The sequence below is a fragment of the Amblyomma americanum genome, chromosome 8 (genome assembly GCF_052857255.1).
Source record: "Amblyomma americanum isolate KBUSLIRL-KWMA chromosome 8, ASM5285725v1, whole genome shotgun sequence".
Classification (NCBI taxonomy): Eukaryota; Metazoa; Arthropoda; class Arachnida; order Ixodida; family Ixodidae; genus Amblyomma; species Amblyomma americanum.
In genome coordinates, this window is record NC_135504.1 from 23590081 (window position 1) to 23604092 (window position 14012).

General features: G+C 49.6%; 1 protein-coding gene across 1 annotated transcript in view; it reads right to left on the bottom strand.

Moving 5' to 3' along the window:
* Positions 1-218: 218 nt before the first annotated feature.
* The window catches only part of LOC144101118 (lysosomal alpha-mannosidase-like), a 138249-nt gene continuing 124455 nt past the window's right edge, over positions 219-14012 (bottom strand). The window contains exons 7-18 of the mRNA XM_077634153.1: positions 13709-14003; positions 12339-12378; positions 12192-12261; positions 10879-11100; positions 9599-9769; positions 8328-8543; positions 7146-7357; positions 6377-6440; positions 4376-4546; positions 2535-2633; positions 2213-2356; positions 219-524 (exon numbers count right to left, since the gene is read on the bottom strand). Coding sequence (XP_077490279.1) covers positions 267-524; positions 2213-2356; positions 2535-2633; positions 4376-4546; positions 6377-6440; positions 7146-7357; positions 8328-8543; positions 9599-9769; positions 10879-11100; positions 12192-12261; positions 12339-12378; positions 13709-14003 — 1962 coding nt within the window. The 3' untranslated portion in view covers positions 219-266. The remainder of the gene's footprint in view (positions 525-2212; positions 2357-2534; positions 2634-4375; positions 4547-6376; positions 6441-7145; positions 7358-8327; positions 8544-9598; positions 9770-10878; positions 11101-12191; positions 12262-12338; positions 12379-13708; positions 14004-14012) is intronic.

Sequence of the window (14012 nt, forward strand, 5' to 3'; positions counted from 1 at the left end):
AATTTTTCTATAACTGCGAAGTTTCTGAGAAAGCTGTATAGCTTTCCTTTGTAGCCATATGGCTGTGCTTGGGTGGGAGCCAATGAGTAATTACTCCCTTATTCTTTCTCTTGTGTATGCGTCCTCTTCTGCTGGTTTCCTTACCTGGTACGCCCAACGTATTCGCGACTCTTGAGTTATTATATACTCGTTCCGTGCTAGTTTATCTTCGTAATTTTATTGCTTTCACAATTCCTTTTTCTCCGGCGAATCCGCGGTGGCGGCCTCTAGCTGTCCGGGAGAGGGCGGACTTTGTCGACCTTCCCGACAAAGGTTCGAATCTCTCCCGGGTGCAGCGCCACGGTGTCTTCGAAGCGCGGTCCGTATCCGCGCTTGAGCCACACGCGCATGCGCTGTTCCTGGCTGACGGCGGGCATCTGGGAGTCTCGACGGCGCCATACGAAGCGCACCACTTCCGTCTTGTCCTGCGTAGATCCCAGCGACGTCTCCAGGATGTGGTACAGAGCCTGGTTCTTCAGGAGCCGCTGCGTGAAACCGTGCGGGACGATGGGAGATAGGGAAAAATAAGTTGTGAGTCCACATGGCCAACAATTCTGGGCACCGACCGCGGCGGCTGCTTTTTTATGGAGGAAAAACGCTAAGGCGCCCGTGTGCTGTGCGATGTCAGTGCACGTTAAAGATCCCCAGCTGGTCGAAATTATTCCGGAGCCCTCCACTACGGGCACCCCTTTCTTCCTTTCGTCTTTCACTCCCCCCGTTATCCCTTCCCTTACGGCGCGGTTCAGGTGTCCAACGATATATGAGACAGATACTGCGCCATTTCCTTCCCCAAAAACCACTTATTATTAATAATAATAATAATTCTGGGCAAAAGCATTTTGGAGCGGGAAACCGTTTATGAACGCAAGTTTTTCATACAATAGACGTTTTTAGCATACCGGAGACATACCGGTTTACCGGACGCCGGCTGCGCGCGCGCAGTGGCTCCCCCTCACCCAAACAATGCCATTGCGCATGCGCCAGAGGGGTCGGTAAATCGGTACACGTCTCCGGTATGCTAAAAACGTCTAATGAGAGATTTAATTATAGCAATCAGTATATCCGCAGATCACACGACGATATAGTCTTGCTTTTTTTTCTACTAATGTTTTTGCTATCGTCAAAAGCGTTCCCCATTGGTTTTCTATGAGAATCGTAAGTGTTCGATGCGATAGACGGAAACACTTTAAAAGAAATATTTTGCTACACATCAGAAGAATGAACCATTGCCTTCAATATGACCATAACAGTATCTTACAATTTTCCAATTTTTAGAATTTTTGTCCGAGAATGTTGGACATGAGAGTGGCACTGAGAACAACAGCAGTGACTTTGTTGTTCTCATCCCATGTAGCGTAAACTTCGTTTTGAGGTCAGTACCAATGTGGGCCCAACGGGGCTTCACATCGGTCCCCTGTGGGCTGCCCACAAGAGCTTGCTTAGATTAGTCAAAGCGTTTGGAATGTGACTGCTAGATGCAGAGGGATACACGTTTGCACATTTTGCATATGGTTTGATGATGGTTTCTGTTCTTACCCCATGTAGCAGAGTTCGCTCTGAGGTCGGTACCAATGTGGGCCCGATGTGGGCAGCCAATGTGGGGCCAATATGGGTTCCGCAGTGAGGTCCCACATCGGCCCACTGTGGGCGGCCCACAACAGCTTGCTTGGAATAGTCAAAAGCGTTTGGAACATGACTGCTAGATGCAGAGGGATACGACTTTGCACATTCTGCATTTCGTTTGATGGCAGTTGCTGTTCTTACCCCATGTAGCAGAGTTCGCTCTGAGGTCGGTACCAATGTGGGCCCAATGTGGGCGGCCAATGTGGGGCCAATGTGGGGCCAATATGGGTTCCGCAATGGGGCCCCACATCGGCCCACAGTGGGCTGCTCACAACAGCTTGCTTGAAATAGTCAAAGCGTTTGGAACGTGACTGCTAGATGCAGATGGATACGCCTTTGCACATTCTGCGTTCGGTTTGAGGTCTCGAGTCATGGAATTTTCTCGTTCTTGTAGATAGTTATAGCTGGCTAGCAAGAACAGCGGCAATCTTTCTAGCTTTTTCATTAATTAGCCATGAAATGGGAGCGGCCCTTACACGACACGCCTTCCACATGCGTCATTAATACCGCATACAGACACACTACCAAAGGTATCCGGTGCCATGCATACCGATATTTGCAACTGCGTGGTGTTGACGTAGCTGGGCATTTCAGGGGCCTGGTACTCGAGCCGCACCAGGACCTTCTCGCCGGACACCCGCTCCAAGGTGAGCACGTGCACGTGCTTCGGAAGTGCCGAGCGCAGACCACTCCACTGCGAACACGTCAAACGCAGTTGCTCCCGCATAATGGACCGTGTTCTTCCCGAAACGTTGGGACTTATTTTCTTTATTTTTTTCGGCTCTTGGATGATGATGGCCTTATTCCAATTACACTCCTGCATGTATAGATACGAGGGTGGGAACACATTTACCATGACAGTAACCACTTACCTCTCTCTGGGTAAGGTTCGTGAAATACGGTTGCCGGGCGTCCACCAGCGAAAGCTGAGGGGTCCACACTAGGCGATTGGCGAAGTTGCGCAGGTACTCCTGGAACACATTCGAGCAAAAGAGAGAGAAAAAAACATGGATGTCGTAAAGATTAGAGTCTCAGCAATCTGTCGAGCGGCGTGGCAGTTCCTCATCCTCATCAGCCTAACTATGCCCACTGCAGCACAAAGACCTTTTTCATGTTCCTCCAAATACCCCTGTATTGTGCCAGCTGTGGTCGCCTTATTCCGCAAAATCCTCAATCTCATTTGCCCACCTGACCGCACAGTCTGTTACCATTGACGAAAATCGGCCATATTTGCTTCGCATTTACGCGCCCTGCCCATTTCATTTTCTTGATTTCGAACAGAATACTATTAACTGGCGTCTGCTCCTGACACACTCTGTTTTCGTATTCCTGTCTCTTAACGCTACACCTATTATTTTTCATTCCATACCTCGCTGCGTTGCCTTCAGTCAGCAGATGAAGCGGCCCGTAAAGGCCACCAACACCGGACCTTCTACATTCGAACCTGCTACACGAAATCTGTGCGTCCCAAATGGCTAAAAGATTTCCTCCTGAAGAAACGTATCGGCTCTGGAGCTTGCCGACACATCACTACCAGTTTCTGAACTCAGTCGACCCTCACCTCAGATCAAGACTTCCACCCAGAATTCCTCGCCACCTGGAAACCCTTTATCGCCGACTTCGAGTGAACGCAGCGTTTACAAACGGCTTGCGATACCGTTTCGCTCAAATGAATAGTGCGCTTTGTGGCAACTGCGGCTCGACCGAAACTCTGGAACATATCCTGCTTGAGTGCCCTCATATGCTGACGAGCGTGGGTACTATGAACTGGGCATGGAGAACCTCTCCCCAGTGCATATAACAACGGGCAGTGTTTTAGGTGTCTTAGTCTGCGCTATAGGCAACAAAGACATGCAATGAAATTTTTATTTGCACATTTAAAGGACCCTGGACATCTTGACAAGCTGTAATTTCATCTTGCACTCTATCCTCATGCATTCTTTACGTAGCGAACTTTGTTAGCCCATTTGTCGGACTATGCACTTCATCATTTAATATGTAACATCATTACTCGCCGAGGCACCTTGGTACGCGTTTATTGGCTGCATTTTGTCGTCTCACCATTTTATGTTTTATTTTACCTTTTCCGCACCTCTCTCCTTCCGCCTTTATCTTCCAAATCCCTTCCCCGCGCAGAGTAGCATGCCAGCGTTTTTTTAAGCGCCGGCGAAATTCTGTTCATTAAGGAGCTTCTCTCTCTTATCTCTCAGCATAAATTCAGTCCTTTTCGTTAACCTACACGTTTCTGCCCCACAGGTGAGCATTGGTAAGATACAATTGTCATATACTTCTCCATTATGCTACTTGCGTCTATACTCGGCCGAGAGATTAGAACATGGCCGAGAGATTAGAATCGCTACGGCTGTACGATCATCGGTATGATCGCAGGCATATTCTTATCACGCTCACTGAAAAACCAAATTCTCCCTCGTAGGATTCATATACGTTCCAAGCCTTCAAATGTTCTGGCCCATGAAACCTCAAAATTAGTCTCCTTTAGACTTCTCTTCGTTTGCTTCCGTTGTCACTTTCACGCGTCAGATATCCACATGCCCACTTGTTATTCTTGAAGTTAACACATCGATTCGAGAGGAATTTTCGTTCCGATTCACAGTCGTCTATAAATGTTCCTGGGCACTGCAGCCACACCAAATTAGACGACTCAAAACTTTCGGGCGTACAGGGTTGGTCAGTTACACAAGTCAGGGCTTACCTGGGACTCGGGAATGGTGCCAATGTGCAACCAGTGGCGCCCTCTCAACGAAACGCCGCGGTGCCCCAGCAGCCGGCGCTGGATGAGGAACTCGAGGTGGCCGGATGAGAGGCTGGCGGCGCCTTGCGGCCGGTCCGGGAACACTGTCATCTGGGCACCCTGCTGCTCACTCTGCAGCATGTAGGAAGGAAAGCACAGGAGAGGCCCACGCTCTCTGAGCTGCATGACAACAAATGCGCCAGAAGTCACGTGTTTTCGCAAAGGCCATTGGGATTCTTTGGCCGATGGCGCAACCAATAGTAACGCAGGGCACAGCGGCGTCGTCTGCTGCATTGTTTGCTGCGCATGCGCAAGCGCGCTGAGACGGCTCCCAGGTATATGGGGGGGGGGGGGGATTTCAGGCTGCAAAAAAAAAACTATGACGTAGAGCCTCTCCTGAGCTGTCTCCTTCCTCCATGGAGCTGCATGACAAGAAATGTGCCGGAAGTCGCGTGTTTTTGCAAGGACAACTGGGAGACTTTGGCGGATGGCGCAGTGAATAGTAGCTTTTGGTGCAATGGCGTCGTCTGCTTCACTGTCTGCTGCTCATGTGCAAATGCACTGAGACGGCGGCTAACTAGTGTACTAGTGTGGAGGGGGGGGGGAGGCCTCCAGTCCGGTTTAAAAAAATGTGACGTAACGGCCTCTCCTTAATTCTTTCCTTCCTCCATGCTCTGCAGTCAGAGATGAAATGGTGCGTTAGGGATGCCGACCATTGTCAGGACACTGGAATCGGCGAGGGGTTATTCTTTGCGATCCTGGTTCTCTAGTGGGTAGGGGGCAAGGAATACATGACGGAATATCGTTAAGTGGCTCAGTGGTTAAGGCGCTCGTCTGCCGAGCCGGAGTATCCGGGTTCGAACCCGACAGCGGCGGCCGCGTTTCGATGGAGGCGAAACTCAAAAGGCGCCCGTGTGCTGAGCGATGTCAGCGCATGGTAAAGATCCCCAGGTGGTCGAAATTATTCCAGAGCCCTCCACTACGGCACCTCTTTCTTCCTTTCTTTTGTCACTCCATCCCGGTTTAACCCTTCCCTTACGGCGCCGGTCGGATGTGCACCGAGATATGCAGGCAGTTATTTCCTCATTTCTTTCGTCAAAAAACCAATTTTCATTTTTTTTCTCGTGAAACATTGCTTGACTTTTCCGGAACTGCTCCCCTGATCTTGAGAACACTGTTGTCATCAAGACGCGTAAAGAATGCGTAAGTTAGGAAACTGGAGAATCAGAACGGATCGCTAGACTTTCTGCTAGAGCTAGCTTTCTGCGCATGCGTGGTTGCAGAAAGCTCAGCGTTATGTCCTTGTCCTTCTTCGTGCGTCAGACTGTTTTGAAGCGAAAGCTTCACTACGCTAGATAAAGGCGATTTCGCCGTGCGCTTCCGGTTGACCTTCAAGTGAGCCAGAGGTCGTGTGGCTATAGGCCTTACCATATGTGGTCTACCATGGTGCCGCACCACTTGACCTTTAACCTTTCAATTCGCCGGTAGAAGGCGGTAGAATAGGCCGCAGCGTTCATTGGGTCACCAACCTCTCGCGATCAACCATTAACTTAACTGCCACCTGCCAGGGTGGCAGGGGTGAGCGCGCTGCTCATCCAGTGTGCGAACGCACTCACCAACCTCTCGCGATCAACCATTAACTGCCACCTGCCAGGGTGGCACGGGTGAGCGCGCTGCTTATCCAGTGTGCGAACGCACTCAGCGTTACAGACGCCAGGCAGCGTCTACTGGCCCAATACACCACAGCTTCCGCTCTCTATCCAGGTTCAGCAGTAGTTAAACAGTAGCAAATTTTTTTCGTGGTACGTGCAGTCATTTTCCATACACTGTGCACCAGCACGCCCAATTATTCGTAAATCGCGAGCATGGGCCGAATTTCAGCTGTAAAGAAAGAAGCGTCATGGCAGTTCATCACATTGATTTTGCTATTCAGAACTGGGATCGTATGGTGTGAATGCTCACTGCTAGGAATGCCCACGATGTGACCGGGAAGAAGTTGGACGCCACGGGACTTCCATCGAGCCTCCTGCCGACAAAACAAGGTAGGTATTAGAAACATTCCAGATGCAGATGAGAGCTCCGCCAAGAAACAAAACACCGAGGAAATGATTTACATTTTGATGGAATCCGGACAAGTGTTTGAATTCACATCGAAAGCAGAAATGCTTTTGTTAGCATTTCTGCCAACGGCGATTACAGAAAACTTGAATTTCTAGTCTGTAAGCAGCAGCTGTCTGTGTTTATAGGAGTTGCGAACGTTCGCTGCCATTGCCTGCAACGATAATAGCGGCGCTCTGCAACTTCATGTCCAACATTCCTGGACAAAAATTTTGATTAATGAAAAATCTTACTTTACTGCTTTGGAAATATTGAATATAATAGTCTATTCTTCTTATGTGTAGAAAAATCTTCCTTTTAAAGTTTTCCATTGCTTTCATCGAACAGTAAAGACTGTCACAGAAAACTAACGGGAAACGCTTTTGACTATAGCGTATAGCAAAAACGTTAATAGAAAAAAAATGCAAGCGTGACGACAGGAGATGTGCAAATATTTCAAACGTTATGAATCTTACAATATATGAAAAAATTGCGCTCATGAACGCTTTCCCGTTCAAAAATGCTTTTGTACAGAGTTTCTGTGTATGATCCAGAATTGTTGGAACTTCGAAGCCACAGCGCCCGGCTCCCCGCTCGCGAAACGTTTGCCGGAACCGGAACTTGGCTGACGTACTTCCGCTCGATGCTGCGCCGTCCATTGGTGTCGGTGTAGAAGACCTGCCCGCTCTGGAGGTTGCTGACGAAGCGACATACGATCTCCTTGCCCTTCTGGTCGCTGAGTGGCACCGGCCCCAGAGCCCACTCGAACTCGATCACCTCCTCGCTCTCGAACAGGCGCACCACCAGGCTAAGCCAAGGAGTGTAACGCTGGTGCAGCTCTTGCACCTGCACCCGGAGCAAGAAAGTCAGAGAGAGCACTGAAGATGCAGAAGAGAACCTCCGGACAGAGAACCTCCACTACTGGTGAAAAGCCTGTCCCGTAATGTCGCCAATAATCCCTGTCATCCGCTAGTTGCAGCCACCTTATCCCTGAAGATTTTGGGATTGCATCTCCCCACCCGACTAATTTCCGCCAATATGCTGTTTTCTGTCATTTCGGGTCGATTCTGTAATCGCGCCGGAAGACCGATTATCTTATCTCCGTTTTTAATGTCATACCGAAGTCCATTCTCGTCTCTTAATCTCCGCTGGTGCGTGACAGAAAGTAACAATGCGATATTTCGCTGGAATATCATTAACTCGAATCCGTTTGCTGACGCACATTGTTCGCACTTTTCAGTCTTAAGTTTTTTTTCTTACCATTTTCGTTTCTGTAGAACCTTTGTGTAGCGCTGAGTTTAATAACATAACATGATAAAATTAGAAAACACACGAAGTCGAAATAAGTCTTGGGTCATAAAACTCATTCACTAGCTGGAGGAAACTCACGTTACCAGACCCGAGCATTTCCATTCACTGGAGGCAAGTGACGTCACCAGATGGGAGCATCCCCAATGGGTGAAGGGAAGTGACGTCACTGGGACGGAAGTGACGCCACTTCCGGTAACGGCATCAACTGGAACTAATGCTATCGCATTGCAACAGAAAGTAGAGTTAGCTGTCCTTGTGTTTTCGCAAGCTTTTATGTTAGCCTTCATGTTTAGTCTTCAAGTGGGAGCACTGGTGCATCGGGGCAGAGCTAGGGGTAGAGCTAGAGGTAGAGGGAAGAGAGGAGGGTTGTGGCAAGTCGCTTTCTATAACTAGAGGGTATCTACCAAATTCATCCATCCTAGCTTTTACTTCCATAGTCTGCTGCACCGTCCTCGGTTTATTTTAGAGCTTTCAACTGCCCACCACAAGGACAAGCAAGACTCACCTCGGGCCCTCGAACGATCTCGTAGGTGATGTTGTTCCCCAGGTCGAAGGGCTCGTCGTTGACTGGGTTCAGCACGTGGCTGTCCGATGCCTTGCGACTGCTTCCCTGGTACGCGTGGTAAGACATGAACTGGTGCGCCAGCGTCACATGCAGTCCTCCCTTGACCATTACGCCGCGGATGAAGCCCGTCGCGGAATCCAGAACAAGGCGGTAGCGCTGCGAGTTCACCAATCGTTGCTTGTCATAATATGAGCTCAGAGAACAAGCATGTTGTCATGTAGACCCGAACGATTATCATCGCAAACGAACAGGGTTCAGTCCACACGAGTAGGATGTCTACCGTGATTCGTTACAAGATGGACGTCAGCTGATCCATGACTACGAGACGATGTGTTTTTAGGCTCCCCTCGATCACGTGATCATAGATGACTTATAGTCGCGCGAGCCAATGAGCGGCCACTCTCGAGAATCATAACACCCCAGGTGGTCGAAATTTCCGGAGCCCTTCACTACGGCGTCTCTCATAGCCTGAGTCGCTTTGGGACGTTAAACTCCCATAAACCAAACCAAACCAAACCAAACCGAGAATCATAACACAGGAAAAGCTGGGGAAACGCCAAAAATACGAAGAGAAACATATGTAGAGGACTCACGCTCCTTCCAACGAGTAGGAAGCGTTTGAACCTGGGTATCACTGGAGAACCATCGGTTTTCAAATGAATTAGTTGCTTGAACTCCACACCAGTGGGGACACGGCGGTTTTCTATAGTGAGTTGCTTTTGCAGGTCTTGCCCGTACATTTTTTTTACGGAGTTGTTGATGGCCTCAAGGCATAAGCGGCTCGTTAAATAGAATTCAAAAAAGTTTGCTGATGTGACGAAGTAGAGAAGAGGCAGATGACATGGTGCCTGCATTCAATTAGCATAGGACACAGCAGTGTCAGCCTAGAAACTTGCAGCGGCCAGGTGCCGGATTCTCGTCGGTTGCAGTGCTGGACCGACCGAGAGCAGGTGGTCGATGCTAGGCTTCGATTTTCCGAGAAAAGCATACTGTACACCCGAGGTGGGAAACAAGCCTAGGAACTGAAGCCAGTTCCGGATTATGGACGGAGTGAGGGTAAGCCCGCCCCGGGTGTTCCCAAGCGCTTCCTTCCTTGCTATACACGGGTAAGACCAAGAGTGGGGGTCTTACCGCACAAGAAGCTACTAGACCACGTGTTCGACCCCCCCCCCCCCCCCCCCCCCCCGCCCCCGCCCGCTTATAAAGCACACCTTGTTGCGGATGACGACCATCTTGGTCTCCTTCTCCACCCTGGAGGCGCGTGGCTGCCTGGCGGGTGCCGGGTCTTCTCTGGTCCTCTGCACGTAGTGCGCCCGGACGCCGAGCGGGACAAGCTGCGACGGGAACACCACCTCTTCCACCTTGTCCTCCGCCGACAAGATCTGCGGAGGAGTCGTGGTCGCGGCTACAGTTGGTCAGATTCTTCATTCGCCATGACAAGTTCTGATATTCGCCACGGCAATGTCTTCAGCAATAAATGGCTCATAAGCCTTGCGGCACACTTGTCCAGCGTGACCTATACCAAACAAGCTATATTTTACTCTTAAAGCTACGGAAAAATGCCGAAATCCAGCCAAGGTGTGTGTTGTGCGCTGTTTGCTCTAAAAAAAGAAACAAATGACAAAAGAGGAAAGCACAAAGCGTCGAGTACCTAAAATGAACTGTGAAAAGCTGAAAAATAGGGACAGCGAGAAAAGAAGAAAATACTGTTAATTTCAAGTACTCAGCGCAGAAACTTGACTACTCTTCCATACTGAGTCTAGGTTCTTTTTTTTTTTGGTTTTATCTGCGCTGTCACCACCAAGGTATGTCTTTACAAAAACACGCGCAATTTGCCACGCCGTTAACATCAGAAGACCTCGCCAAAACAGCAGTCAATTTATTACCATCCCCAAAGAGACAGAAATTTCCCAACTAAAGCTGCAGTTGTGTTGCGGTCGTTGTATTTTACTGATATCAGGGAACAGCCATCAATACTAGGGACAAATCTGCCGAGGCTATAGAAGAACTGCAGATTGGGCTAGTTGGAGTTGATGCATAGTGGGGGTTCAACAGCGCAAACACACACAGACTGATGATACTGATGTCCTGTTCGCTCATTCTGACCAGCGCACTAGAGAAGTAGCTGAGGCATTTCATATTATCAGAAAATGTGAAGGGTGCGTGAGTACGCCATCTGTTACACAATCGCTTCGAGAAATCAATATACTACATAGTGGGTAGCGGTTCTGCAGATGGGCACGTGCTTTTAAACCGGTGTTTATCATGTACCAGCACTAGGAGTCTTGTTGACATTGCGCTGTTTTTCGTGTGTGTATATCTGACGTGCTTCTTCCTAATAAAAAAAATCAGCTGTAAGTCCAGCGCTGGTTTGTGTGTGTTTGCGCTGTTGAACCACCACTCTGCCGAGACTATACTGCGTGGTCGTTCACAGCAACCAGAAAACTTCGGGTCTGCATGCGGGGCCGGCCAACTGTCATAGGGTACAGACCTGGGCGCTGACGCCGTCGACGACGTAGGAGTAGCCGTGCTTGGCCGGCAGCCGGACGTAGGTGGTGTAGGCGTAGCCGAGCGGGTTGTACACCAGCAGCCAGGCCTCGTCGGCGTCCACCGGCTTGCAGTCGTCCTCGGCGTCCAGGCAGTGGGAGAAGCGCAGCTGGCTCACCGAGTTGCCCTCCCACACGAGCGCACGCAGGGCCTCGTCCATCACGCGCTAAACAGAGCGCACTGCTGCGTTAGAGGCCCTCTTGCACATTGGCCAGAGCAATTGTGGTTTTTAGAGGGAGGAGGGTCCCTTACAAAAATTTCTTTAGATAGTCTATAGACTGTCCATATACTTCTATCTATAAAGTCTATAGGCTCTCTATAGACAAACTCTAGAGAAGTCTATAGGCAATACAAATCCTATAGACAGTCTATAGACAATGTATAGATTTATGGCCATGCACTTTCAGTAAACTTTAGTCTATAGACAGTCTATTGACTGTGAATAGACAAAACGAGACAACTATAGGAAGGCAGTAGAGTCTATAAGAAGTATATAGACTGTCTATTGGCTATTTTTGTAGGGGGCCACTCCAACCACCAAGCCAGCCTGCTCGGTTGTCATTGGATCGACTGTGTCTGTAGTGTGCCAGGACGTCGAGCACATTCTAGCGCTTGAATAAAACGCATATCGTTCGAAAAACAAAAAGACATAGCCGAAGACTGCATTAAACTCCGTTTTCATGCCGCCGTATGAAATCCCCAGTGCGGAGCAGGCAGCAGAACATGTAAACATGACGCCGCTCACGCCTTCCCCCTTATAACGTCGCTGCCATTACCGGCACAACGATATTCCTGGAGCTCATACATACGTACAGAGTCGATCACACTTGTCTAGAGCGCTCGGGTGATGTGCTGCGTAGCAAATGAAGGGAAGTATTTTCGCAACTGCTTTGCTAGCGTTAAGGCGCAGATGCCTGTGCGGTTCACTTGTATATTCGGCTGCTCCACAGCGCAAGCGTTATCAGTGAAAGTCAATATCTGCTTTAGAATGTCGCTTTGTTTCCCGCGGACGGCATCTCTCGAGCGCTCTAGACAAGTGTAATCGACTCTGTACTCGTACTCAGTGCCTGTGAACACGATCTGTATCCACGATCTGTATCCACCAGCCTTTATATGTGACACCCAGGAACAGGGCTTAAGTAATACAACCAGTATTCCAGCACACAGTAGAGGGCTTCGCTTTTGGCATCATCAGAGCGCACCCACGAACGTGAACACACAGTGGTAGACTTTTCCTTGAGTACGGAAGGTGTTCACCTGACAGCGCGCGATTCCGTTGTTAAGGAGGGCCTCGTGTTGGAGCAGCACCTCGGGCCTCTCGCCTCCCCTGCAATGGCGGCACCGATGCTACAGAGACACTCTACGGGAGTACCAGGAGAAGAGTGAAAGACGTCACCCACATACGCTATCACGTCGCTGCGCTGGGCCAGGGCCACGCTCTCCTCTGCGAGAGAGTCGAGAGAAAAAATAAAAATAAAATAAAGTTGCTCAGCGTGTAGAGCTATAGCGTGAATGGGACACAGGCCACTGCAGGACAACCACTGGATGTACATGTAAGGGCTACGGGCAATACAAAGCACTTGTTTTCACCTGATTCGCAGTTTGATCTGCGCCAAAGATGCTGAAATTGCGCACGTCACGTGCCTTAGCCGTTTAGGTAGGAATCTAGCCACTACGGCGAATTTAGTGGCGCTAGTGCTTTGGTCCAGTCCCTGGTGTCGTTATTCAATGAGCGGATATGACAGCTTGTATGCTTTTCAGATTTTGCATATACGCACGCAATTCAACTCTCCGACAGGTAAAATTGTCTAAAGATATACCACGCGGTTGAAAAACGCTTGAAAGGGCAGCATCTGTGGCACAATAAAGCGAAGGCTTTAATGTGACCAATCGAAATCGACACTCACAAAGCAAGCAATGGAGGGGAAAACCTCATTGTGCATGCCAACATTTTGACAAGAGGACTTGTCTTCGTCTAGCACAAGCGTACATCATTGACAGGGTTCAAATAGGGCTCTCACTACGAGGAGGAAGGCCCGGTGAGGAGGAGGAGGTCTTGAAGCGGACGGGTTTAAATAAGATTTGCCTCCTTGGAGTGAAGGCCCTATTAAACCCCGCCCTAATGATGAACGCTTTGCCCAGACGAAGACAAGTTCTCTTGTCGAAACGTTGGCAAGCACCCTGAGGCTTGCCCCTCCCTTTATCAATTTGTGTGTGTCGAGAAAACATCCGCCTACCCTCTGTATACCACAGAATCGAGACCGAAATTATTCGCATGTGTCTCCATTCTTGTGTCCCGAAGAACAAATCATGCCCACGATTAACACCATATCGTGGATGATGGACGTATTACAAAATGTTATGCAATATACGCGAGTGCTTTTCTTTACATGCACATGCGGTTTGCTCTTGAAAGCGGGGCTGTATTGTTCTGTTAAATGCTGCGCGTTCTGCTTAATGCTGCAATAATCTTAACGCCGTTATCACAACTGACACCCAGCTGCTGGGCTGATGAGACAGTGCGACAAGAAGACAAACTTTACACGTCGCTTCTTTTTCTTCTCATAGTTCTGAAGATTCTTGTTGAATAGAAGTTGTCCGCGAAAACAAGCTGTGTTCTGGTTGACTGATCAAAAAGAAAACGAAAGTTGCCGGTTTGACGCATGATGCATCGAGCAGAACACCATGTGAAAAGATTCGTTATGCACTACTACATCCGCAAGCCTGCAATAGCGAGAATTCTGTCCAAGAGAGAAGGTAAGAGAGGAGCTCACGGAAGACCCGGATGTCCTTGCTGTGGACGAATCCCAAGACAGCGAGCTGCTTGCAGGCCTGCAGGACTCCGTTGGCCCTCCTCACGGTGCGCTTGAAGGCGGGCTCGGTGCTGAAGTATCCCGTCCAGTAGGCCGGCTGCTGGGGGGCGTCTTCCGGCCCGCTTCCCGGGACGCCGTCCGTGTAGGGGAACAGGTCCTCATCCAGCTCGGACCAGGCCTCATTAGTCTCCAGCAGGGAGCGCAGGTAGCACGACGGAGTCGAGTAGAAGGCGTGCACCTTGGGCAGGTGCTGGTGCTGCATGGC